At 45.0% G+C, this 25,596-nt stretch overlaps 1 protein-coding gene across 1 annotated transcript in view; it reads left to right on the top strand.

The window, feature by feature from the left end:
• The window catches only part of TAF2 (TATA-box binding protein associated factor 2), a 118,803-nt gene extending 93,627 nt beyond the window's left edge, over nucleotides 1-25,176 (top strand). The window contains exon 27 of the mRNA XM_052651634.1: nucleotides 25,058-25,176. Within this exon, the coding sequence (XP_052507594.1) occupies nucleotides 25,058-25,152 (95 nt within the window). The 3' untranslated portion in view covers nucleotides 25,153-25,176. The remainder of the gene's footprint in view (nucleotides 1-25,057) is intronic.
• Nucleotides 25,177-25,596: the final 420 nt, after the last annotated feature.

Genomic DNA, 25,596 nt, shown 5'->3' with positions numbered 1-25,596 from the left:
TTTCTTATAGCTTCTGTTGCCTTTCTCTTTCTGTGTGTATATAATATACCTGTTCGCGAGTTTGAAGAGAGCTTTTGGATAGGTAGGATTTGAGATGGCCCTGTTAGGAAGAATGGTTTCAGTAGGCAGAGGGGACAGAGTTTTCTCAGCAGAAGAGATGTATTTTCAGATGATTGGAGGATACATTTCAAAATAACTATGTGAGGTATGAAGTCAGCAATGAGTAATGTAATTTAGTGGCCTCTTATATAGCAGGCATGGCGCTAGGAGCTGTTTGCTATGCATTTTTCTAAATTGGCTATCTACACTGGATGTTTCTCATGAGGCACACTTTTTATGCTGAGCTTTCTGTTCTTTAACCTGGTGGATAGATATAAACAATGAAAATTCATATTTATAGTTGCTGCTGCTGCTACGTCGCTTCAGTCATGTCCGACTCTGTGCGACCCCATAGATGGCAGCCCACCAGGCTCCCCCGTCCCTGGGATTTTCCAGGCAATAGTACTAGAGTGGGTTGCCATTTCCTTCTCCAGTGCATGAAAGGGAAAAGTGAAAGTGAAGTCACTCAGTTGTGTCCAACTCTTCGCGACCCCATGGACTGCAACCCACCAGGCCCCTCCATCCATGGGATTTTCCAGGCAAGAGTACTGGAGTGGGGTGCCATTGCCTTCTCCATTTTTATAGTTAACTACCTATAAATAATAAAACTTCTAGTGTAAGTTTCTTTAGTCTTCTCCCCCAGAGGCAATTACTGTGGCCAGTATTATATGTATAGAGCTTTGTTTTTAAAATTACTGATACTTGCAGAAATTTTTATCTTTGTATAGTTTTTATGTAGGTTTTTTTTTTTTTTAATTTGTTCATTTGGCTACGGCAGTTCTTAGTTGCCACATGCAGGATCTTTGATCTTTGATCTTGGTTGGGGCAAGTAGGACCTTGTTCCCTGGCCAAGGGCCGAGCCCAGCCCCTGCATTGGGACCCTGGGGTCCAGCCCTGAGCCACCAGGGAAGTCCCTGGAGGTCTTCAACAGTCACTAATGGCTACTGCATTTTGTGTTGTGCCGACAAAGGTCTTTCTTATTCCATAATTGTAAAAGAATTCTCCCAGTTTTTCTGTTGGCTTTAAAGTCTTAAATTTCAGATTTATATCCCTTATCCAAGTAGAGTCGATCTGGAATTTATTTTGATAGAAGGTAGGAAGTAAGGACCCACTTTTTCTTTCTTTCCAATATCGTATACCCGATACCACGTGCTTAAAACTCCAGATTTACTCTCTGACTTGCAGGCATTGTATACATTTGGGCTCACTCGGGGGCTTTGTAGCGGGTTTCGTGGGGCCTGCACCACCCTGTTCAGATCATTGTAACGTGATGTTTTGAAGTACTGTCTCATTACTTTTCTCTTACAGAATTTCTTGGCTGTTCTTGTGGGTTGTACATTTTTTTCTGGTTGACTGACTTATCTACAGTAGAACTCATTCCTTGCAGTGTACATTTCTGTGGATTTTGACAAATGTCTGAAATTGTGTGTCCAGCCACCGTGGCCCATGACTCCCAACTCCCTCACGTCGCTCTGTTGTTGTCAGCTTTCCCGTCTTCCACCCCCTGGCTTCCACTGATAGATTTTCCATTCCTGTAATTTTGCCATTGTTGTGGATTTGTTTCTGTGTTAATATTTGAATCTTCCCAGCTTTCCCTGAAATTGCATTTGTAGGTTGATATTGGCTGTGTTTTAAATCAGGAGTTAACTTAGAATTGATAGCTTAGTGTTGATTATTCTAATTAGGGGTATCAGTGTAACTGTCTATTAATATTAATATACTGTTTCTTTTTAGCTTTATTATAAAGTACTGTTTTTCATTTGGTGTTCTGTAAGTAGTGTTTTTTTTCATTATAAGGTTATCTAGTCTTTTATTATAATTTTGTGCCTTGTTACTGTATTAATCAATTCCAGAGAAACAACATATATGTTTAAAAAGTATTTACTCAGATGACCATGGAGGCTAAGTTGTGTAACCTGTTATTTTTTAGCCAGAGACCCAGGAAAGCTAGTGGTGTAGTTCCAAGACCGGAATGCCAGAGGGTCCACAGCGTAGAGTGCAGTCCAGTGTGGAGGCCTGAGAACCAGGACTGCAGGGGCAGTCAGTGCCAGACCTCGTACACACAGAGGGCAGGCAGTCGGTGCCAGACCTTGTACACGCAGGGGGCCAACGGTCGGGGCCAGACCTCGTACACGCAGGGGGCCAACGGTCGGGGCCAGACCTCGTACACGCAGGGGCCCGATGGTTGGTGCCAGACCTCGTACACACAGGGGCCGACTGTCGGTGCCAGACCTCGTACACGCAGGGGGCCGGTGGTCGGTGCCAGACCTCATACATGCAGGCGGAGCGGGCGTTTAACCTCCCTCCCCTTCTTGCTCTGCTCAGGCCTCACCGGCTTGGATGACACCCACCAACACTGAAGGGCCTTCTGCTTCATTGAGTCCAGCAATTCACATGCTGGTCTCTTCCTGAGACCCCCCCAGACGCAGCCAAAAATAATGTTTAACCAGCTAGTCATGCATCTCTTGGCATCTCTCATCAAGTTGACGTGTAAAATTAAACATCACAGCCACATTATTAAATATTCAGCATTTTTTTCTTAATTTATTTCTTTTTATTTGAAGGATAATTACAATATTGTTTTGGTTTGTGCCATACACCCATGGGTCATGTTTTAAATGCATTACTTAGGTTTTACTTGAAAATACTCCTATCCGTAAAGGATGGCTAGTTGTATGACCTCTTTTCTAATGTCTGTGCATTAAATTTTCTGACGTCTTCTTTGGCCTGACTTCTCATGCCAAGTTTGCCTGAGAGCTGCAGGGGAGGGCGTCTCTGTCAACATCTCCTGCCCCGCGCTTCACTCTCTGCATTTGGTCGTTCTTCATGTGTTGCGGATTTGTGTTCCTCATTTCTTCTAATTTCTTAGAAGTTGAAGTTTACAGTTCGTTTCACATTCTCCTTACAGCTTTTGGATGATTCTTGAGAGAATAGAGAAGCTGTTTCACTACCCAAGTCTTGTAAACTCCCTAAAAAGACGAGTGAAATCTTTGTCTGGTAAATAGCGGAAAGTGACTTTTTTTTCCCATCCTCTTCTCCTGACTCTTCAGTTTCCAGTTTACTGTAAATAAATGAAACTTTTCGTGTTGATTGTACTCCAGTCCTAGCAGAACTGGCTTTCAAAGTTCTCAACCTCCAGCACCCCTGCCCTTGACTATGGACTGGTCTTTGTGACTCATCTCTAAAGAACAGATTATGGAAACAGGACAGTGGTCGCTTTTCAGTGAGGAAGGGCGACCAACACTGCCTTCACCAAGCGACCCTGGCAACCCAGTGCTAAGGCACGCCCACATCATGTTCTGTGATGAAATACACTCTGATCTAAAGGCCACAGTCCCAGTCTACCCAGGCTACATATGAGGGAAAGAAAATAATCACACAAACCCAGACTGAAAGTGAAGAAACTGAAAGTGAAGTCGCTCAGTTATGCCCCACTCTTTGCGACCCCATGGATAGTAGCCTGCACCAGGCTCCTCCGTCCGTGGGATTTTCAAGGCAAGAGTACTGGAGTGGGTTGCCATTTCCTTCTCCAGGGAATCTTCCCGACCCAGGGATCGAACCCAGGTCTCTCACATTATAGACAGACGCTTTACCATCTGAGCCACCAGGGAAGTCTCCTGAAAATGATTAAACTTATGAAAAATAATTGTGATAGACTGTCACATCTGGATCATTGCTGGATCATCGAAAAAGCAAGAGAGTTCCAGAAAAACATCTATTTCTGCTTTATCAAGTATGCCAAAGCCTTTGACTATGTGGATCACAACAAACTGGAATATTCTGAAAGAGATGGGAATATCAGACCACCTGACCTCCCTCTTGAGAAACCTGTATGCAGGTCAGGAAGCAACAGTTAGAACCGGACATGGAACAACAGACTGGTTCCAAATAGGAAAAGGAATACATCAAGGCTGTATATTGTCACCCTGCTTATTTAACTTATATGCAGAGTACATCATGAGAAATGCTGGGCTGGAAGAAGCACAAGATAGAATCAAGATGGCCGGGAGAAATTTCTATAACCTCATATGCAGATGACACCACCCTTATGGCAGAAAGTGAAGAGGAACTAAAGAGCCTCTTGATGAAAGTGAAAGAGGAAAGTGAAAAAGTTGGCTTAAAGCTCAACATTCCGAAAACTAAGATCATGGCATCCAGTCCTATCACTTCATGGGAAATAGAAGAAGAAACAGTGGCTGACTTTATTTTTAGGGTGTTCCAAAATCACTGCAGATGGTGATTGCAGCCATGAAATTAAAAGACGCTTGCTCCTTAGAAGAAAAGTTATGAACAACCTAGATAGCATATGAAGAAGCAGAGACATTACTTTGCTAACAAAGGTCCGTCTAGTCAAGGCTATGGTTTTTCCAGTAGTCATGTATGGATGTGAGAGTTGGACTATAAAGAAAGCTGAGCACCGAAGAATTGATGCTTTTGAACTGTGGTGTTGGAGAAGACTCTTGAGAGCCCCTTGGACCACGGGGAGATCCAACCATTCCATCCTTAAGGAAATCAGTCCTGAATATTCATTGGAAGGACTGATGTTAAGCTGAAACTCCAATACTTTGGCCACCTGATGCGAAGAGCTGACTCATTTGAAAAGACCCTGATGCTGGGAAAGATTGAAGGTGGGAGGAGAAGGGGACGACAGAGGATGAGATGGTTGGATGGCATCACCGACTCAATGGACATGAGTTTGGGTGAACTCTGGGAGTTGGTGATGGACAGGGAGGCCAGGCGTGCTGCAGTTCACGGGGTCGCAAAGAGTGGGACACGACTGAGCGACTGAACTGACTGACAAGAGGAGACCAAGGAAATACGACGATAAATCAGTGGGATTTCCTGGATTGGATCCTGCAACAGGAAAGACATTAGTGAAAAAGCTGGTGAAATCTAAATACATTCTGGCGTTTTGTTAACATAACGATGTTGATTTCTTAGTTTAGACAATGTACAGTGGTAATTTAGGATGCTGACAGTGGCGTAACTGAATGAAGGATAGATGCAGCTACTTGCTAAGGGAAAATTTACTGATCCAATTGTAATCCTAAACTATGTTTCGATCACTTCTATAACCTTAATTATTTACTTCATGAAGAGCTATAAAAGTTTACTTTCCTCACCTTGTGATTTTAGAAGAAAATGCATGCACTTCATGGAGGGATATTTGAGAGGTCAAAGACGGAAAACTATGAGACACACAAGGAGGAATACTGTTGCTAAAAAAATCCTTCTAAAGAAGAGAAGGCTGAGGAGCTAGCCTTTGAAAATGACTTTTTTTTTTTTTAATTTATGTGTGTATCTGTTTGGCTGTGCTTGGTCTTGCTTGCAGCACATGGGGTCTGCAGTCTTTGTTGTGGCGTATGGAATCAAGTTCCCTGGTCAAGGGCTGAACCAGGCCCCTTGCATTGGCATCGTAGAGTCTTCGCCACCAAGAAAGTCCCAAAAAGCAAATTTTTTAAAGTTTCCAATTAGATGCTATAAGAAAATGGAGATTTTATGATTGGGTACAGTTGAGAAACTACATGTTTCCTCTGAGACTCACTATGACCCTCAGTAGCTTATCACAAAATCCAAGAAGTCTTGTCGTAAAGAAATGTGTTTAACACTGTTCTTTCCCAAACTTACTGGACTGTGGATTTTTTTCCTGTGAATTTTAGAAAATTTATTTATTCCATAGGTATTTTCAGTGTTACCCTGGTATTTTTACTGTGTGAACTATTTTGTCACCAAAGTAGGCTTTTCACAACCAGCTATTCTAGAAACTTTGACAGTTTTTATTTAATTTGTCAGGTTTTATTTAATTAAAAACATCATTACTGTTTAACAAAGCAAAATCTAATTATTTAGATTCTCCTCTCTTTATCACAGTGGAGTATGGTGACTTTTGAAGTTTCTTGACAAACAGTAGTTCCCCACGTCCAAGGTAAGGAGCAGGGGCTGCGCTTTGCTGGACCAGCTGTGAGGAGATACCCCACGTCCAAGGTAAGAGAAAACCAAGTAAGATGGTAGGTGCTAAGAGAGGGCATCAGAGGGCAGGCAGACTGAAACCACAGTCACAACAACTAGCAATCTGATCACACGAACCACAGCTTGTCTAACTCAATGAAACCAAGCCATGCCCGCGGGGCCACCCAAGACGGGCGGGTCATGGTGGAGAGGCCTGACAGAATGTGGTCCACTGGAGAAGGGAATGGCAAACCAGTATTCTTGCCTTGAGAACCCCATGAACAGGATGAAAAGGCAAAAAGATAGGACCCTGAAAGATGAACTCCTCAGGTCGGGAGGTGCCCAATATGCTACTGGAGATCAGTGGAGAAATAACTCCAGAAAGAATGAAGGCATGAAGCCAAAGCAAAAACAATACCCAGCTGTGGATGTGACTGGTGATAGAAGCAAGATCCGATGCTGTAAAGAGCAATATTGCACAGGAACCTGGAAAGTCAGGTCCATGAATCAAGGCAAATTGGAAGTGGTCAAACAGGAGATGGCAAGAGTGAACGTTGACATTCTAGGAATCAGCAAACTAAAATGGACTGGAATGGGTGGATTTAACTCAGATGACCATTATATCTACTACTGCGGGCAGGAATCCCTCAGAAGAAATGGAGTAGCCATCATGGTCAACAAAAGAGTCTGAAATGCAGTACGTGGATGCAATCTCAAAAACGACGGAATGATCTCTGTTCATCTCCAAGGCAAAGCATTCAATATCACAGTAATCCAAGTCTATTCCCCGACTAGTAACGCTGAAGAAGCTGAACAGTTCTATGAAGACCTAAAAGACCTTCTAGAACTAACACTCCAAAAAGATGTCCCTTTCATTATAGGGCACTGGAATGCAAAAGTAGGAAGTCAAGAAACACCTGGAGTAACAGACAAATTTGGCCTCGGACTACAGAATGAAGCAGGGGAAAGGCTAATAGAGTTCTGTCAAGAGAACACACTGGTCATAGCAAACACCCTCCTCCAACAACTCAAGACTCTACACATGGGCATCGCCAGATGGTCAGTACCGAGATCAGATTGATCATATTCTTTGCAGCCAAAGATGGAGAAGCTCTATACAGTCAGCAAAAACAAGACCAGGAGCTGACTGTGGCTCAGATCATGAACTCCTTATTGCCAAATTCAGACTTTAATTGAAGAAAGTAGAGAAAACCACTAGACCATTCAGGTATGACCTAAATCAAATCCATTATGATTATAGAGTGGAAGTGAGAAATAGATTTAAGGGCCTAGATCTGATAGACAGAGTGCCTGCTGAGCTATGGATGGAGGTTCGTGACATTGTACAGGAGACAGGGATCAAGACCATCCCCAAGAAAAAGATAGGCAAAAAGGCAAAATGGCTGTCTAAGGAAGCCTTACAAATAGCTGTGAAAAGAAGAGAGGCGAAAAGCAAAGGAGAAAAGGAAAGATATACCCATTTGAATGCAGAGTTCCAAAGAATAGCAAGGAGAGATAAGAAAGCCTTCCTCAGCGATCAATGCAAAGAAATAGAGGAAAACAACAGAATGGGAAAGACTAGAGATCTCTTCAAGAAAATTAGAGATACCAAGGGAACATTTCATGCATAGATGGGCTCGATAAAGGAAACAAATGGTATGGACCTAACAGAAGCAGAAGATATTCAGAAGAGGTGGCAAGAATACACAGAAGAACTGTACAAAAAAGATCTTCATGACACAGATAATCACGATGGTGTGGTCACTCACCTAGAGCCAGACATCCTGGAATGTGAAGTCAAGTGGGCCTTAGGAAGCATCACTATGAACAAAGCTAGTGGAGGTGATGGAATTCCAGTTGATCTATTTCAAATCCTAAAAGATGATGCTGTGAAAGTGCTGCACTCAATATACCAGCAAATTTGGAAAATTCAGCAGTGGCCACAGGACTGGAAAAGGTCAGTTTTCATTCCAATCCCAAAGAAAGGCAATGCCAAAGAATGCTCAGACTACCACACAATTGCACTTATCTCACACACTAGTAAAGTAACGCTCAAAATTCTCCAAGCCAGGCTTCAGCAATACGTGAAACATGAACTTCCAAGTTCTATAACCAGTTCAAGCTGGATTTAGAAAAGGCAGAGGAACCAGAGATCAAATTGCCAACATCCACTGTATCATCGATAAAGCAAGAGAATTCCAGAAAAACATCTATTTCTGCTTTCTTTACTCTGTCAAAGCCTTTCACTGTGTGGATCACAACAAACTGGAAAATTCTGAAAGAGATGGGAATATCAGACCACCTGACCTGCCTCTTGAGAAATCTGTATGCAGGTCAGGAAGCAACAGTTAGAACTGGACATGAAACAACAGACTGGTTCCAAATAGGAAAAGGAGCATGTCAAGGCTGTATATTGTCACCCTGCCTATTTAACTTATATGCAGAGTACATCGTGTGAAACGCTGGGCTGGAATCAAGATTGCCAGGAGAAATATCAATAACCTCATATGCAGATGACACCACCCTTATGGCAGAAAGTGAAGAACTAAAGAGCCTCTTGATGAAAGTGAAAGAGGAGAGTGAAAAAGTTGGTTTAAAACTCCACATTCAGAAAACTAAGATCATGGCATCCAGTCCCATCACTTTATGGGAAGTAGATGGGGAACAGTGGAAACAGTCGCAGACTTTATTTTTGGGGGGCTCCAAAATCACTGCAGATGGTGATTGCAGCCATGAAATTAAAGGATGCTTACTCCTTGGAAGGAAAGTTATGACCAACCTAGACAGCATATTGAAAAGCAGAGACATTACTTAGCAAACAAAGGTCTGTCTAGTCAAGGCTGTGGTTTTTCCAGTGGTCATGTATGGATGTGAGAGTTGGACTGAAGAAAGCTGAGTTCAGAAGAATTGATCCTTTTGAACTGTGGTGCTGGAGAAGACTCTTGAGAGTCCCTTGGACTGCAAGGATATCCAACCCCCTCAGTCCATCCTTAAGGAGATCAGTTCTGGGTGTTCACTGGAAGGACTGATGTTGAAGCTGAAACTCCAATACTATGGCCACCTAATGCGAAGAGCTGACTCGTTTGAAAACACTCTGATGCTGGGAAAGATTGAGGGCAGGAGGAGAAGGGGACGACAGAGGATGAGATGGTTGGATGGCTTCACTGACTCGGTGGACATGGGTTTGGGTGGACTCTGGGAGTTGGTGATGGACAGGGAGGCCTGGTGTGCTGCGATTCATGGGGTCGGACAGAGTCGGACACAACTGAAGCGACTTAGCAGCAGCAGCAGCAGCAGCATAGTTCGGTCTGGTTGGTGATTTTTTTTTTAATTCATGCTGCCAGTCTTTGTCTTTTCAATAATGTATATCATTCACAAAGAAATTACATAGTTTATATAGTAGTATTGATATCTACAATGTTCATTATAAGACGTATACAAGAATGCATAAGATAACAATGAAATAAAATTTTTGTGGATGTCCCACAACTTGCAGTAGTCTTGTAGAAACTATTTAATATCTCAAATGTAAGCTTTGTTCAAGATTCATTAGCGAGAAGTATTTGTTTCTCCATTTTTCAAATTAATAATTTTTTTCTTCTCTAATCTGCTTAGGAGATAATAAAGTTTCTATATTGTATGCAGTAGTCTAAGTACCTTTGTGCATTAGTTTAATTTTAACCATATGAGATAGTTGGTATGATTATGATGAAGAAATAGAGGTGTAGAAACATTAAGCAGGAGGTCACAGTTTGTAAGGAAACGCATTTGGATTCCAGCCTGAGAGTGTTCTCTCTCAGACTTGTACTGTCCGTATAGTAGCCGTTGGGACATGTGAGTATTTAAATTAGGTATGAAAAATTAAAACGCAGTTTCTCAGTTGCACCAGCTGCATTTCAGGTGTTCGGTAACTTATGTTAGGCACGCCCGTCTAGAGCGTCTCCATCATCCCAGTGAGTTGTGCTGGACAGCGCTGACCGACACAGTCAGTCACCGCGTTTCCATCCGGTAATGTGGCGTTGGAAGAGCTCATGCTGTGAAAGGAGCGTGGGCATGGCTCTTTTTCAGCTGTTGGTGCTTATGTTACGTGTATTGTCTTCAGTCCATTTGGCAGGACTCTTTGAAAGACCATTGTCTACTTTGTGGTATTTGGTTCAACTGCAATATGTCGAAACACAGGAATCGGTGAGGCCCAGGATGACCACCGTCCCCAGCTCCTTGCTGCTGAGACGTACCTCACGTGTCTGACATAGGATTGAAGTGAGAGTCTCTGTCATTTGTGCGCAGATCCATAGAAGCAGCGGTTTTAACGAGTCCTCTGGTCTCGCATGCGCCTTGCAGTACAGGGCACCCTACTTGAAAGGCCTCTGCTGTAGACCTTTGACCTTGTACATTTCACTTGCTTATCCCTCTTCTTCAGCGCCTTCCTTTATTTTATTAAATTTTTTTTTTCGTTTGTCTTTGATGACATAGCATGTGAGCTTCCCCAGCCAGGGGACTGAACCCGTGCCTCATGCAGGGGAAAAAAGGAGTCTGAGCTACTGGACCGACTGCCAGGGAAGTCCCAGTGCCTTGCTGTTTAAATTATCGTTCCTCTGGCCGCCTCTTTGCAAAAGAATAAGCAAACTGTAAAGCTAAAAGCCAGCAGGCCCCTTGCTCAGCAGGGGAGCTGAAATCTTAAGGGGACACAGATGTTTACTGTGTGGGACCCAGGGCCAGAAGGAGACAATAAATAAAAGGGTGAGAAGAGTTCTTCAGAGTTGCTTTCTTTGATTCTTTTAAGAAAAATTGTGGTTGCTTCTTTGACAAGATAAAAATCCTTTCTTCTCAAGGCTTCTTGCAAACACATTTTCTGCTTTCAGTGCCACATTTTTTTTGGATGGCTAATGACATTTTAACTTCTTTCTCACTGAAGTGTAGCTGAGGTGCAACATTATATGTTACAAGTGCACGATATAGTGACTCACAACGTTTAAAGGTCATACGCCATCTATAAGGGTGTTGGCTGTGTTCTCTGGATTGTACAGTAAACCCGTATGACTGCTTTTCTGCGTAATAGTTTGTATTGTGCTTAATCCCCCACCCCACGTCCCTCCCCTCCTCCTTCCCTGACTGTCGCTACTCAGCCGCCAAGACCATCCAACTCTGCAGCGCCGTGGACTGCAGCACGCCAGGCCTCCCTGTCCCTCACCATCTCCTGGGGTTTGCCCAAGTTCCTGTCCATTGAGTCGGTGATGCCATCCAGCCAGCTCATCGTCTGTTGCCCTCTTCTTTATTCCATAGTTCATAGGGCCTGATATACCTTTGTTTTGTCAATGTGGATGACACAAAATCAGGATAAATGTAATTCCTTTGCAGATACTTTTCAAACAGTCATCTGTGTTGTGTTTTAAAGTGAATCAACGTACCTGCTTCTCTTCTCGCTTCCTTCCTGCATTTCACCCTTTAGACAGCATTTTTGTAGTTATATATATCTCTCCTCCTTCTTGAGCCTCCCCTCCCCCTCCCATCCACCTGTCTAGGTTGTCATGGCGCACCAAGCTGACCTCCCCGGGTTACACAGCAGCTCCCACTAGTTACCTGTTTTACCCTGGGTGGTGTATGTGTGGCCGACAGTATTTTTGAATACCCACTCCTTTCCCATGCTCTAGGCTTGTGACAATATTGCCAATAAGACGGCAGTCCTAGTCCTCAGAGATCACAGCACTCGGCACTAACCCTCACCCCCACCTTTCTCTTGGATGTGAACCGCATACAGTGCTTGTGGTTCACGGGCTTCTAGTGTGTCCGTCAGTGCTTCGTGATGACAGCATCTCTTTGGAATGTTGTCGAGAGTGACTCTGATGGGTGTCCCCTTAGGTGACTTCCTTATTTTGATTGGCATGATTGTTACAAGCTCGCACGCCAGCATACAGGCTGACGTGCAGGGTTCAGTACAAAGGAGAACTGCATCAAATATATCCCTTCATTTTCTTACTTTCAAACATTGAGAAATGGGCTCTAGAGGGCTTTGGTTTTTTCAGCTAGTTGACTGTACAGATATTCTCTGTGACAGGCACATGTTAGTTACTATGAACACAGTGGAGAGAGAGGAAAGGGCTCAGCCGATGGGACAGGCTGAAAAGGTTTGGAAAAAAACATGTATTTCTCAAGATAAACTGTTACCTCTACAACGTGTTCCCTGGCCATGTGAGGTCCTTCCTGTTGGACGGTGAGTCAGAGGGCGTAGGTCACATCCCTGTCCTGCGAATGACCATCTGCTGTCACTGCAAGTCCCTGCCGGCACTTCACTTTCAGGGGCTCAGGTTGCACTGAACTGGCCGTGAAAGCAGAAGGTGATTTCATCAGCCAGAGAGTGAGTAATGTTGTGCAGGGATCCTGGTTCTAGACAACTGGAAACCTGGGTTCCGAATCCCAACTAGAGTATCTAGTGTTGGGGCCTCAAATATATCACCCAGCCGCAGCAGGGCTGTTTTCCTGAAAAACGAGAAGTCTGGATAAGACCGTCTCCTGCCACTCTTGTGATGATTCTGTCACTCCTTCCCTACTGGCTCAGCTGGCAAAGAATCTGCCTGCAGTGCTGGAGACCCAGGTTCAGTCCCTGGGTTGGGAAGATCCCCTGGAGAAGGGAATGGCTACCCCCTCCAGTATCCTTGCTGGGAAATCCCTTGGCCAGAGGAGCCTGGAGAGGCGGGCTACAGTCCATGGGATCACAAAGAGTCGGACACGACTGAGTGACTAACACTTTCACTATACAGAAAATGCACGTTTACACATTGTGTGAGAAACCCAGGTTATAAAGTCCTTATTTCCATTCTTGAAATAAACAGCCTTTATTAAGTTTTATCTGAACTTTCTAAAAAGAACTTACGCTTCAACTTTAGATTCTCTGCATCTGCTCGGACATATGTGTTAGACATTTTGTAGTTAGAGGTGCGAACGTGAACATTCTCAGTTGACTGTAAACGCTTGTCTCTTTGGACAGACTCATCTTTTTCCTACGACCAGCTCCCTATGATGCTCATCAGCCACTATAATTCGTTTTTGAACTTTTACAGACTATAGTCATCAGGGTCTCGTCAGGTCAGCAGGTATCACTGGATGCCTGCTGGGCACAAGATCTCGTGGAGAAAATAAGGCCCCTGCTCTCGGGGTGGCTCGGTCCTATAAGTAGAGTTACAATAAATAAACAAATGGAATAATAGGAGCTTCAACCTGGAGTCTAAAGCTAAACTCTTGAGACAGATTTTCCTTGCTTTACTATGGGCTATGTCCCAGTAAACCCATAGTTAAGTTGAAAACATTATAGGCACGAATGGATTTAACGTACCGAACATCATAGCCTAGCTGTCTTAAACATTCTCAGAACACTTAACGTTAGCCTACAGTTTGGCAAGATCATCTAACACAAGCCTACTTTAGAATAAAGTATTGAATGACTCGTGTAGTTTACTGAACGCTGAGCTGAAAGTGAAAACAAGTGCGGTCATCTGCGCTCAGGGTCATGGTGAGTGTCTGGGTCGTCTACCACCACGGCCGCGTGGCTGACGCTGAGTCAAGGCTCCCTGCTGGCCCTCACCACGTCCCACTGGCCGGAGATGAGATCGGAACGCAGGTCCGATTTCTACTGAATGCTTACGACTTCTGCACCACCATAAAGTTGAAAAAAAAGGTTGAACCATTGAAAGTTGGGGACTGTCTGTATTTTAAAGCAGGCCATGAGGGATCTAGGGGACACCTTGCCAAGTTCTCTAACTACAGATCTGCTCTAAAATCTGATGAAGATTTTTGATTGCGTGCTGCTAAAGCACCTGGACCTTGCCTGTAATCCTGTACCAGAGAGCTGTCTTACCATTGAGACCCAGGGACAGAACAATGCCAGGACTGGCCCTGTGGCTCATCGGTGCTGATCACTGCACATGAGCTGAGAGAGTGAAGTCTTAATGAAACTCATTCCTTTCAGGCTTGGAGGGTAAGTGTGTCCATCCTAGTAGCTTGCTGATGAAAAGGCCTTTTTCGAAATGCCGTTGACCACAGTAGGTGGTTTGTTGGTTGGCCGACAGACCGTTGTTATGACTGTCATCTTAAGGTTCCTACTTGTCAAGGTCAAAGCCGACAGTCCTTCAGTTTCCCAGGTGTCGCAGCCACGGCCGTCAGTGCCTGGCAGACGAAGACCGTGCCTCCATGGAACTCCTCTTCTGCTCCTCCGCCCAGTCTGAGGAGGCAAAGCCGGTGATACTCTGCTCGATTTGTGTTTGAGCAGACGTCCAAGCATGTGTTCTGCATTTTCTGCTAATGTAACAGAGGCGTGTCCTGGCGTGGATTAACAATCTGCTCTCCAGACACCTCTGTTCACAGTCGTTTATGCAGAGTTATCCTATGTGAGGTCACCAGGGCTCACATGTCCCTCACACCTTGCAGATATGGGACCAGCTCCTTTCATGCGGTAGGGGAGGCCTCATTTCTAAATATTGTGGTTTTAATTAGCAATGGTAAGTATTTTTCTTAACTGAAAAAATAGAGATGTCTGTTTTCCTGGCGAAAACTTCTAACATCTTTTGACTATCTTGCTTTGAGGGGACACTTCACACATCAGGTTTTGATTCTCATGCAGTTGTTTTCCATTCCAAGAGGAGCCAACTATTATCCTAAAAGGTCAGCATTTAGTTTCCATGCTTCATCAAACAATGGAGCTTCATGACTGGTCTCCTATTGAAGACAGAGGGGTTTTTTGTTAAAACAGATGTCCTTCGGCTGCGTCTTAGGTGACTGCCTGATGATTCAGAAGACTTAACGCAAGAGCTGGCTGCTGCTGCACTTCTTTTTCCAGTGCTTCCTGCAGGGGCTCCAGCTGAGGCACGCCTATAAAGGAAAAAAGGGCGTGAATCTCAAGGAGTGTACAAAAGCGGTCCGGGAGCAACGGAGCCGGTCGAACACCTCTGCCCAGCTGGCTCCTTGCATTGTTACTGCGCAGGCTTCGGGGTCCGCAAGGCTGTCTGTGAATCTTGTCGCTATGATGTATCTAGCCACGAAATTCGTTTGCGTTTTTCTGTAAGATGCTGCGGAAAAACCCAAATAACCTTTTTGGCCAACCCAATACAATACTGGTTAGGCGCCCACCCAGTAATACCCATCCTCCGCGTCTCCCCCGCACTGAACCTTCACTCTGCGCGGGTGAAACTGTCTCCCGGGCTTCCTTTTCAGGCGTGGCCTGCGGCTGCTGGGGCCCTCGTGACAGCGTCCCGGCCTCCCAAGCCGGGGGCGCAGCCCCCCAGCCCCGGCCGGCTTCCGATCAGAGCTCAGCCCTGGCGGGGGGGTGCAGCCGCAGCCTCGGCTCCTCCCCACCCCCAGCCCGGAGTAAAGGCGGGCGCTTTCGGCTGGGCCGGCAGCCGGGGAATAAGGAAGGCAGCACCGGTCGCTGCCACCGCAGCCGGCTCGTCGGATGAAGACCATGCCCGAGAGGCGAGCTGAGGCCGGGGCTGCTCCCCTCGCGCAGCCTCCGCGCGGAGCCCAGGCGTCCGTCTCAGAGAGGCGGACCAGTCCCGGCCCGCGCCTAGAGCTGTGCCTCAGGGTGTGCCCGGGGCGAATCAGAACAAAGCGCTCGGAGGCGCTCCCATCAAAGCCTTGGCTTTATTTGAAACGGAACAAGGGGAAGTTCAAGCCCAAGGGCACTTTCTAAAACAACGGAGACTTGGGGCAGTTAAGTGTCCCCGTCGTGTCCCACGCTTTGCGACCCATGGACTGCAGCCGGCCAGCCTCCGCTGTCCAGGGGGTTTTCCAGGCAGTACTGGGAGGGGTGCCGTGTCCTCCGGGAACGGAGACTCGGGGGTGAGACGTTAAGGCTGGTAGCCCTGAGAGTGTCAAGTGAACCGGTGGCCCGGCTGCTTCACCAGGAGTCCGAGAAAGGGCTCCTAAGAGCCTTCCTGATGTGAGAAGAGCAGCCGGCAGCCTTGCCTGGCCACGCACGACACTTGATTAGCTGCGGCTGCCTCGCGCGGGACGCTCCTCGGTTCTTCGTCTCGTCGCCGTGGGATTTGGAGGGAGCGGCATTAAAGCCCCCTCGCCGCGTCCCCGCTCTCGGGCCTCGGATAGTCGGCGGCACAGCCCAGTGTGAGAGCTCTGTTTCACTTGGAAGATAGCGGGAAGATCCGTCTTCGAGGCGCGAGGGCACGTCGGCCCACAGACACGAGGAGAGGAGCGCCCGGCGCGCGGGGGAGGGCGGGCTGGCTCCGGCTGCTCTGCCGCTGTGCTTCTCTCCCGCTGGGCCTGTCCTGTGTAAACTGGGCCAGCCAGCGTGCTGTTTGCCTGAGGTCCTCACTCCGGTCCTCGGCCCTTTGGTTCCATGTTCGCCGGCTTTTCGCTTCCTTGTCTTGTCGCCACCGGCATTTTGGACTCCTTTTCCCTATCTTACCTACCTAACAAAACCGAGGAGCAGTTTCTGTCCCAGGACATTGTCAAAAAGAAGAGAACAACCCCATGTAATTAGCGGAGCCTAACAGCCAACGGTGATATAGAGAGACAGACGACTACGTAGATCAGAGGAAGAGAAGGTCAAGGAGAGCCCTGCTCAAACCACGGTCACCGCAGGATGACTGCGCTCATGCCGAGGCCTCACACTGTGCGGGCGCGATTGGGAAAGGAGAAACAGGTTTCATTAAAAGCGTATAGCCAGGCCGCTACACAAATAAACACGTGCACTCACATGCACCCACAAAGCCCCAGGAGGAGAGGGGAGAAATCTGTATCCAGAATTGCTGCCGTGTATTACCTAGGATGTCCCATTTAAAAACAAAAAAAAAGCCATGGGAAGAAACGGAAGTAGGGCTCATACACAGAAGAAAATCGGTGTGCATAAACTGTGAGCAGGTTAGATACCAGATTGAATAAAGTCTTCTGTGCAGCCATTGTCCATGTGTTCAAAGAACTGAAGAAACTATACTTAGGGAATAGAGGAAGCTATGATGACAACATCGCATCAAACAATATGAATAAAGATGCAGAAGTTATAAAAAATAAGCAAATGGGAACTCTGGAACTGAAAAGTGTTACTGAAATGAAAAATTCACTAGAGGGACCAACACGTTTGAAAGAATCAGTGACGTGGAAGTGAGATCGATAGAGACCTTGCAGCCCAAAGGACAGAAAACAAAATGAACGGAGAAAAATGGACAGAGTGTCAGAGAATGATGCCCCATTCTGCATAAACGTACAGATAATGGGCGTCCCCGAAGAAGAGGAGGGAAGGGAACAAAATAATATCAAAAGAAAGAATGGCTGGAAACAACACCCCAAGTTTGATGAAAGTCAGTCTGCATCTCAAGAGCCCAACGAACTGCAAGCAGAAAACACACAGAGGCCCACCAGGAGACACATCGCAGGAAAGACGTTGAAACAAAGGCAAAGGGGAGAATCTGAAAGCAGCAGGCGAGGAGAGATTCATCACATGTAAAGGAATCCCACCAAGACCGGTACCTGACTTCTCAGAAACAGCGGAGGCCAGGAGACAGGGGTATGACACAGTCGGAGTGTTGAAGAGAAAAACTATCAGAGTAATCTTACGTTCAGCAAAGCTTTCACAAATGAAGTCAAATAAGGACAGTTTCCAATAAAAGCGGAGGGAATGTGTTGCTAGCAGACTCACCTCACTCGAAGCAGTGAAGGGAGTTCTTAAGGCTGAAAGCAAGTGACTGCAGCCGGTGGTGCACACCCCCTTCATGGGAAACAACGCTGCTAAAAGTGACTATGTAATCATAAAAGAAAACACAAACGCACATGTCCCCTCCTTTCTACTCCTAATTGATTTTAAAAGCAATTGTCAGGCCTAAAACATATAGAAATGGAATCCATCTAACATAACAGTGCAATCAGTAGGTGGGAGTCAGGCTGGACTGAAATAAGGGAAAGACACTAGAGCACAGTCTGAATCCACAGGAACAAACGAAGAGAACCGGAGTGGTGAATACGAATGTGACTGTATCAAGCTCCGTGCGTATATGCTTGCTTTCATTTCTCCGTTTCTTTAATAGACATAAAATTATATTATGGCACATATATAACACCATATTGTTGGTTTTGTAGTAATATATAGATGTGATATGTACAACAATAAAAGCCCCAAAGAGGGAATAAGAAACAGTTATGTTATGGCAGCCCACTCCAGTGCTCTTGCCTGGAAAATCCCATGGACGGAGGAGCCTGGTATGCTGCAGTCCATGGGGTCGCTGAGTCGGACACGACTGAGCAACTTCACTTTCACTTTTCACTTTCCTGCATCGGAGAAGGAAATGGCACCCCACTCCAGTGTTCTTGCCTGGAGAATCCCAGGGATGGGGGAGCCTGGTGGGCTGCCATCTATGGGGTCGCAGAGAGTCGGACATGACTGAATCGACTTTTAGCAGCAGTAGCAGCAGCATGTTAAGAATAATGTTTCTATATCTCACTGGAATCAAGTTATCCTAGGTTTTGATAAGATATATATGATAAACCCTAGAGAAACCACTAAGAAAATAACTCATAAAACTATAGTGAAAACAATTAAAGGAAATAAAATGTTACACTTAATGCAAAAGGAAACCTTAAAGGAGGAATCAGTTCAGTTCAGTCGCTCAGTCGTGTCCGACTCTGCAACCCCATGAATTGCAGCACGCCAGGCCTCCCTGTCCATCAGCAACTCCCAAGTTCACTCAGACTCATGTCCATCGAGTCAGTGATGTCATCCAGCCATCTCATCCTCTGTTGTCCCCTTCTCCTCCCACCCCCAATCCCTCCCAGCATCAGAGACTTTTCCAATGAGTCAACTCTTCACATGAGGTGGCCAAAGTACTGGAGCTTCAGCTTCAACATCATTCCTTCCAAAGAAATCCCAGGGTTGATCTCCTTCAGAATGGACTGGTTGGATCTCCTTGCAGTGCAAGGGACTCTCAAGAGTCTTCTCCAACACCACAGTTCAAAAGCATCAATTCTTCGGTGCTCAGCCTTCTTCACAGTCCAACTCTCACATCCATACATGACCACAGGAAAAACCATAACCTTGACTAGACGGACCTTAGTCGGCAAAGTAATGTCTCTGCTTTTCAATATGCTATCTAGGTTGGTCATAACTTTTCTTCCAAGGAGTAAGCGTCTTTTAATTTCATGGCTGCAGTCACCATCTGCAGTGATTTTGGAATAAAGAAAAAAAAAAAGATGAGAAAACAAAAATTAAAATGACAGATGTATGTCTAACCATATCAGTAACAAAAACTATAACAAAAACTGTATTAGTAACAAATGTGAATGAATTAAGCAATCCAGTCAAAAGGCAGAGATGTCAAACTGGATTAAAAATAAAAAAAACAAGATTGACTGTATACTGCCCAGAGGAGACACAGTTTAAATTCAAAGCTAGAAATAGGTTTAAAGTAAAAGGATGGCTAAAAATACCAGGTGGGGACTTCCCTGTCAGTTCAGTGGTTAAGACTTTGCCTTTCAATGCAGGGAGCCTGGGTTCAATTCCTGGTCAGGGAGCCAAGATCCCATGTGCCTCAGGGCCATAGAACCAAAACATGAAAACAAAACAATATTGTAATAAATTCAATAAAGATTTTTAAAATGTCCCATATCAAAAAATCTTTTAAAAAATACCATGCAAAACAGGAAGCTGGAGTCAATTTAAAAAGCTGAGTGGCTGTACAAATATTAGGCAAAAGAGCTTTTAAAGCAAACGTTTCTGTTACTAGAGATAGAGACATTTTATAATGATAAAGGGCTCGATCCATCAGGAAGATATAATTGTTATAAGTGTATATGTACCGAACAGCAAGGGCCCAAGCTACATGCAGCACAATGGAGAACTGAAGGAGAGACAGCTCAGCGGTAACGGTGGAGACCTACACACCCACTTTCGGTAGTGCGCGTGGCCTTCAGGCAAAAGACCAAGGAGTAAAGACAAGACCTGAACGGCGCTGTAAACCTTCCAGATCTAATGGCCATCCCACTGAAAAGTGAAATGCAAATTCTCCTCCAGTGCACATGGAACATTCTTCAGGATAGACCATATGTTCAACCATAAAACAGTCACAATAAATTTACAGGGTGGGATTCATAGTTTTCTGAATGCAGTGGGGTAAAACTAGAAATCAGTAAACACAAAGAAGTTTCCACAAATAAGTGGAAATGAAATAACAGACTCATAAATAATGGAAATTAGAAACTACTGTGAGATAAATGAAAATGGAGGCTCACATACCAAAGCTTACAGGACACAGCTAACTATTGCTTACGGGATGATTTACATCTAAATGCCTACGTGGAGAAGATGAAAGAGCTCATGTTAGTATCTCGCCTTCTAAACCCAAATCAAGCATAAGGAAGGAAAGAATAAACACTAGAGCACAAATAAAGTGGAAAATAGGGGGAAAAAATAGAGAAAATCAAGAAAATTAGAAATTGGCTCTTTGAAAAGGTCAACAAAGTTAACAAGTCTTTATCTAGATTGACCAAGGGCGAGGAAACTCAAATAACTAAAATCAGAAATAAAGAAGAGGTATTACTAGTAAGCTTCCGGAAACGAGAAGGATTGTGAACACTGCAAACATTATGCTAAATGGAAGAGGCCGTTTACAAAATCCCAGCTCCCAGTTTACCCCTCCTGCCCTTTCCCCTCTTGGTAACCACGAGTTTGTTTTCTACATCAGTGACTCTTACCTATGCTTTGTAAATAGGCTCACTTGTACCATTTTTTTTTAATTCCACATATAAGCGATATCATGCATCTGTCTTTCTCTGACTTACTTCACTCAAGGAGACAGTCTCTAGGCCTTTCAAATGCAAGAGACAGAGAGTCAACCAGAACCAGCTTTAGCAAAAGAGGAATCTGAGACGTCAGACTTCGGGCACCAGCAGATCAAGGAACGAATGACGTCATCTCTCCACCTTCCAGGCCCCCCTGATGGTTCACACGGGAAAGAGTGCCTGCCACGCAGGAGACACGGAGACGCGGGTCCGATCCCTGGGGGGGCAGATCCCCTGGAGAAGGGAAAGGCAGCCCACTCGTGTTCCTGCCCCAGGAATCCCATGGACAGGGGAGCCTAGTGGGCTGCAGTCCCTGGGGTCACAGCAAGTTGGACCTGCCTTGGCGACTAACACTCACTCACTCCACCCTGTGGGGCTGCTTGCCTCGGGTCAGCCTCGCTTCTCCCTGCTGCAGATGGGACTTAGCCAAGGTACAGGGGATGTTGGCAGCCCTGGATTCACCAATCCCAGCTCAGCAACCCCAGGACAAAGCTGTTTTCTTCTGCCACGCATCTGTGGTTCTCGGAGGACGCCCTGTCTGGCAGTGCGTATCCTGGCCTGCCTGACCGCGTGCTCACCTCTGCCCAGTCCAGGGGCCGAAGGGGCAGGGTATGCAGACTCTGAGGCACGTTTCCACATCTGGTGAAGGAAGCGCCATCTAGACCAATTTGCCAAGGCCCCAAGAAACACTGTAGGGTGAGGACTTTCCCCAATGGTAAAGGAGGAGCCCCTTTTCAGAAGAGGGCAGACTGAAGCAATAGCTTGGAGAAGGGAATGGCAGCCCCTTCCAGTGTTCTTGCCTGGAAACCCCATGGACAGAGGAGCCTGGCAGGCTGCAGTCCACGGGCCCCAGAGGGTTGGACACGGCTGAGCCACTGAGCAGCCACAAAAGCAACAGCTGCCGTAGCAGAAACTGACGGTCCCCCAAGTATCTGTTCTTCCCCTGCTAGTTATTTCTTTATTTGGCTATGCTGGGCCTTAGTTGAGGCATGTGGGGTCTAGTTCCCCGAGCAGGGGTTGAACCCAGGACCCTGTATTGAGAGCATGAAGTCTCAGCCCCTGGACCACCAGGGGGAGTCCCACTTCCCTTTCTCTTTGCCCCAGTGTTTTAGCTGTGTACCTGTCTACCCAGATTAAAGGCATATTTCTCAGACTCATTTGCAACCAGGTATAGCCATTTGACTAAAGCTGAAAGTGAATGTATATAGAATTCTTATATGACAGCTTCTGAAAATCTTTTTTTAAAAGTATCTGTTATGTACCCTTTGCCTCACTTTTTTACAAATTATTTTTTAATTGAAGGATCATTGCTTTACAGAATTTTGCTGTTTTCTGTCAAACCTACACGTGAATCAGCCATAGGTACACATACATCCCCTCCCTCTTGCACCTCCCTCCCTTCCCTTCCCCATCCCACCCCTCTAGGTGATACAGAGCCCCTGTTTGAGTTTCCTGAGCCACACAGCAAATTCCCGCTGGCTGTCTACTTTACATATGGTAATGGAAGTTTCCATGTTACTCTCTCCATACATCTCACCCTCTCCTCCCCTCTCCCCTCTCCATAAGTCTATTCTCTGTGTTTCTCATTGTTGCCCTGTAAATAAATTCCTCAGTACTATATGCCAAGATTCTGTATATATGTGTTAGAATATGATATTTCTCTTTCTCTTTCTGACTCACTTCACTCTGTATAATAGGCTCTAGGTTCATCCACCTCATTAGAACTGACTCAAATGTGTTCTTTTTTATGGCCGAGTAATATTCCGTTGTGTGTCTGTACCACCACTTCTTTATCCATCCATCTGTCGATGGGCGTCTAGGCTGCTTCCACGCTCTCGCTATTGTGAATAGTGCTGCAGTGAACAGTGGGATACATGTGTCTCTTTCAGTTTCGGTTTCCTCAGGGTGTATGCCTAGGAGTGGGATTGCTGGGTCATATGGTGGTTTTATTCCTAGCATTTTTATTCCTCTTCTTCGCACCCTCTCCAGCATTTATTGTTTGTAGACGTGTTGATGAGGGCCATTCTGACTGGTATGAGGTGATACCTCATTATAGTTTTGATTTGCATTTCTCTAATAATGAGCGATGTTGAGCATCTCTTCATGTGTTTGTCAGCCATCTTTATGTCTTCTTTGGAGAAATGTCTGTTTAGGTCTTTTTCCCACTTTTTGATTGGGTTGTTTGTTTTTCTGGTATTGAGTTGTATGAGCTGCTTGTGTATTTTGGAAATTAATCCTTTGTCAGTTGTTTCATTTGCTGTTAATTTCTCCCCTTCTGAGGGTTGTCTTTTCTCCTTGCTTATAGTTTCCTTTGCTGTGAAAAGCTTTTAAGTTTAATCAGGTCCCACTTGTTTACTTTTATTTCTGTTACTCTAGGAGGTGGGTCATAGAGGATCTTGCTTTGATTTATGTCATCGAGTGTTCTGCCTATGTTTTCCTCTAAGAGTTTTAGAGTTTCTGGTCTTACATTTAGGTTTTTAATCCATTTTGAGTTTATCTTTGTGTATGGTGTTAGGAAGTGTTCTGATTTCATTCTTTTACATGTAGCTGTCTAGTTTTCCCAGCACCATTTATTGAAGAGGCTGTCTTTGCCCCATTGTATATTCTTGCCTCCTTTGTCAAAAATAAAGTGCCCATAGGTGCATGGGTTTATTTCTGGGCTTTCTATGTTGTTCCATTGGTCTGTATTTCTGTTTTTGTGCCAGTACCACACTGTGTTGATGACTGCAGCTTTGCAGTATAACCTGAAGTCAGGAAGATTGATTCCTCTAGCTCCATTCTTCTTTCTCAAGACTGCTTTGGCTATTCGGGGTCTTTTGTGTTTCCATACGAATTCTGAAAGTTTTTGTTCTAGTTCTGTGAAAAAGGCCATTGGTAATTTGGTAGGGATCACATTAAATCTGTAGATTGCATTTGGTAGTGCAGTCATTTCCACAGTATTGATTCTTCCTATCCAGGGACATGGACTATCTCTCCATCTGCTTATGTCATCTCTCACTTTTCTTACTAGTTTTTTTCTGCCTTTCTTTTGGAGTGAAGACACGTAGCTGGGTCTCAAACCACCATTTTGGATCAAGAAGCAAGGGCCACACTGTAGAGCCCCTGAGGACCTTGAAAAGTAGAGCAGCCAGCCTCCCCTAGACTCTAGGTCTAGTTTCAACATTTTAGGTGAAATAATCATCTGCCTTGCTTCAAGAACTATGCTTGACATGTGCACACCACAGTTCACTTCAGAGCAGTCCAATACTTTCTCCCTAATAACTGCTTCCTCAAATCCTAATTATGGTTTTAATCTAAATAAGTAGTATGACGTAGCTATTCACTGAGTTAACAAATATTCCTCGAAATCTACTATGTACCAGTTCTGAGCAACAGGGACGTAAACTATTTGCTAGTCTAAGGAGTTTACATTTTAGACAGGGAAGAAGAAATAAAAGAACAGACATAGACTTTATAAATGGTGTTAACATGCTAAGAAAATAATATGGTCAAGGATAGAGGGGATGTGTGTGCTGGTATTAGTTTACGTAGGCTGGCGCAGGGGAATACTCTGACCACATAATACTGGAGCGGTGACTGAAGACAGGAAGGAGTCAAGGTTAATTTTACATCAACTTGATTGGGCCACAGGCTCCCCAGATGTTCAGTTAAACACGGGCATCTGTGAGGGAGTTTGGATGAGCTTAACCTTTGGGTCAAATGACAGAGTGAAGCAGACTGCCCTCCCTACGTGGGTGCGTGTCATCCAGGTCATTGCACAGAACGAATGGCTGAGCAAGAAGGAGCTCTCTGTCAGCCTGGCCATCTTCTAGCTGGGCCCTCCGTTTCCTTTTGCCTTTCAGACTCAGACTGGAGCGTCCACCTTCTTCTCTCCTGAGTCCCCAGACCCCGCACTTCTCCGTGGGCCCATTCCTTAGAATAGATCTCTTTTGAGCATGGGGAAGAACAGGACAATAAGTTGAGAGCAGTGATTCTCAAACATTTTGGTCTCAGGACCCTGTTGCACTCCTAAAAACTATTGAGGATTCCCAAAAGCTTTGGTTGTATGGATTCTAGCTATATTTGTCATATTAGAAGTTAAAAATGAGGACATTTAAAAATACGTATTGATTCATTTAAAAGTATGACAATAAACATGTCACATTAATATAAATAATATTTTATTTAAAATAGCTATATTTTCCAAAATAAGAGCATTTCAATGAGAAGGGTGATGTTGTTTTGCATTCTTTTGCAGGTCTCTTCCATGTCTGGCTTTTGCTGGAGGAGCTGGAGTCTCATAGCTGCTTCTGTGTCCAGTTAGTTGCATTGTGTTGTTCTGGTTTTATATGAAGAAAACCTGGCTTCATACAGATACACGGTTGGAAAATACAAGAGAATTTTAACAGCCCTTTTAGATGTTTGTGGTTATGCTTCTTTGATACTGCATCAAAACTCAACAAGTGATGGTCTTTTAAAGGGAAGTTGCAATGTGGGATTTGGAACCATATCAACAAAATATTTGTTCTCTGAGAACATAGGCATGAAAACAACATCACGGTATTAGGATAAAAGCAAGCTTGGCCTCCAAACTCTAAAATGGGTGTCAGGATCTAAACTTTGAGAACCATTGCTTTAGAGCAGAGTAACAGGAAATCATGGGTGAGGATGTCACCACGGAGTTCATGCAGGAGCTGTGATCAGACTTGAAAGCTTATTCCAAGTGAAACGTAAAGCTGTCATGGGGTCTTGAGTGGAGAAGTGAGTTGGTGTAACATTTCCGAAGTTCAGTCTCTG

The sequence above is a fragment of the Budorcas taxicolor genome, chromosome 14, assembly GCF_023091745.1.
Source record: "Budorcas taxicolor isolate Tak-1 chromosome 14, Takin1.1, whole genome shotgun sequence".
In the NCBI taxonomy this organism is placed as follows: Eukaryota; Metazoa; Chordata; class Mammalia; order Artiodactyla; family Bovidae; genus Budorcas; species Budorcas taxicolor.
This window is presented reverse-complemented; position numbering and strand designations above follow the sequence as displayed.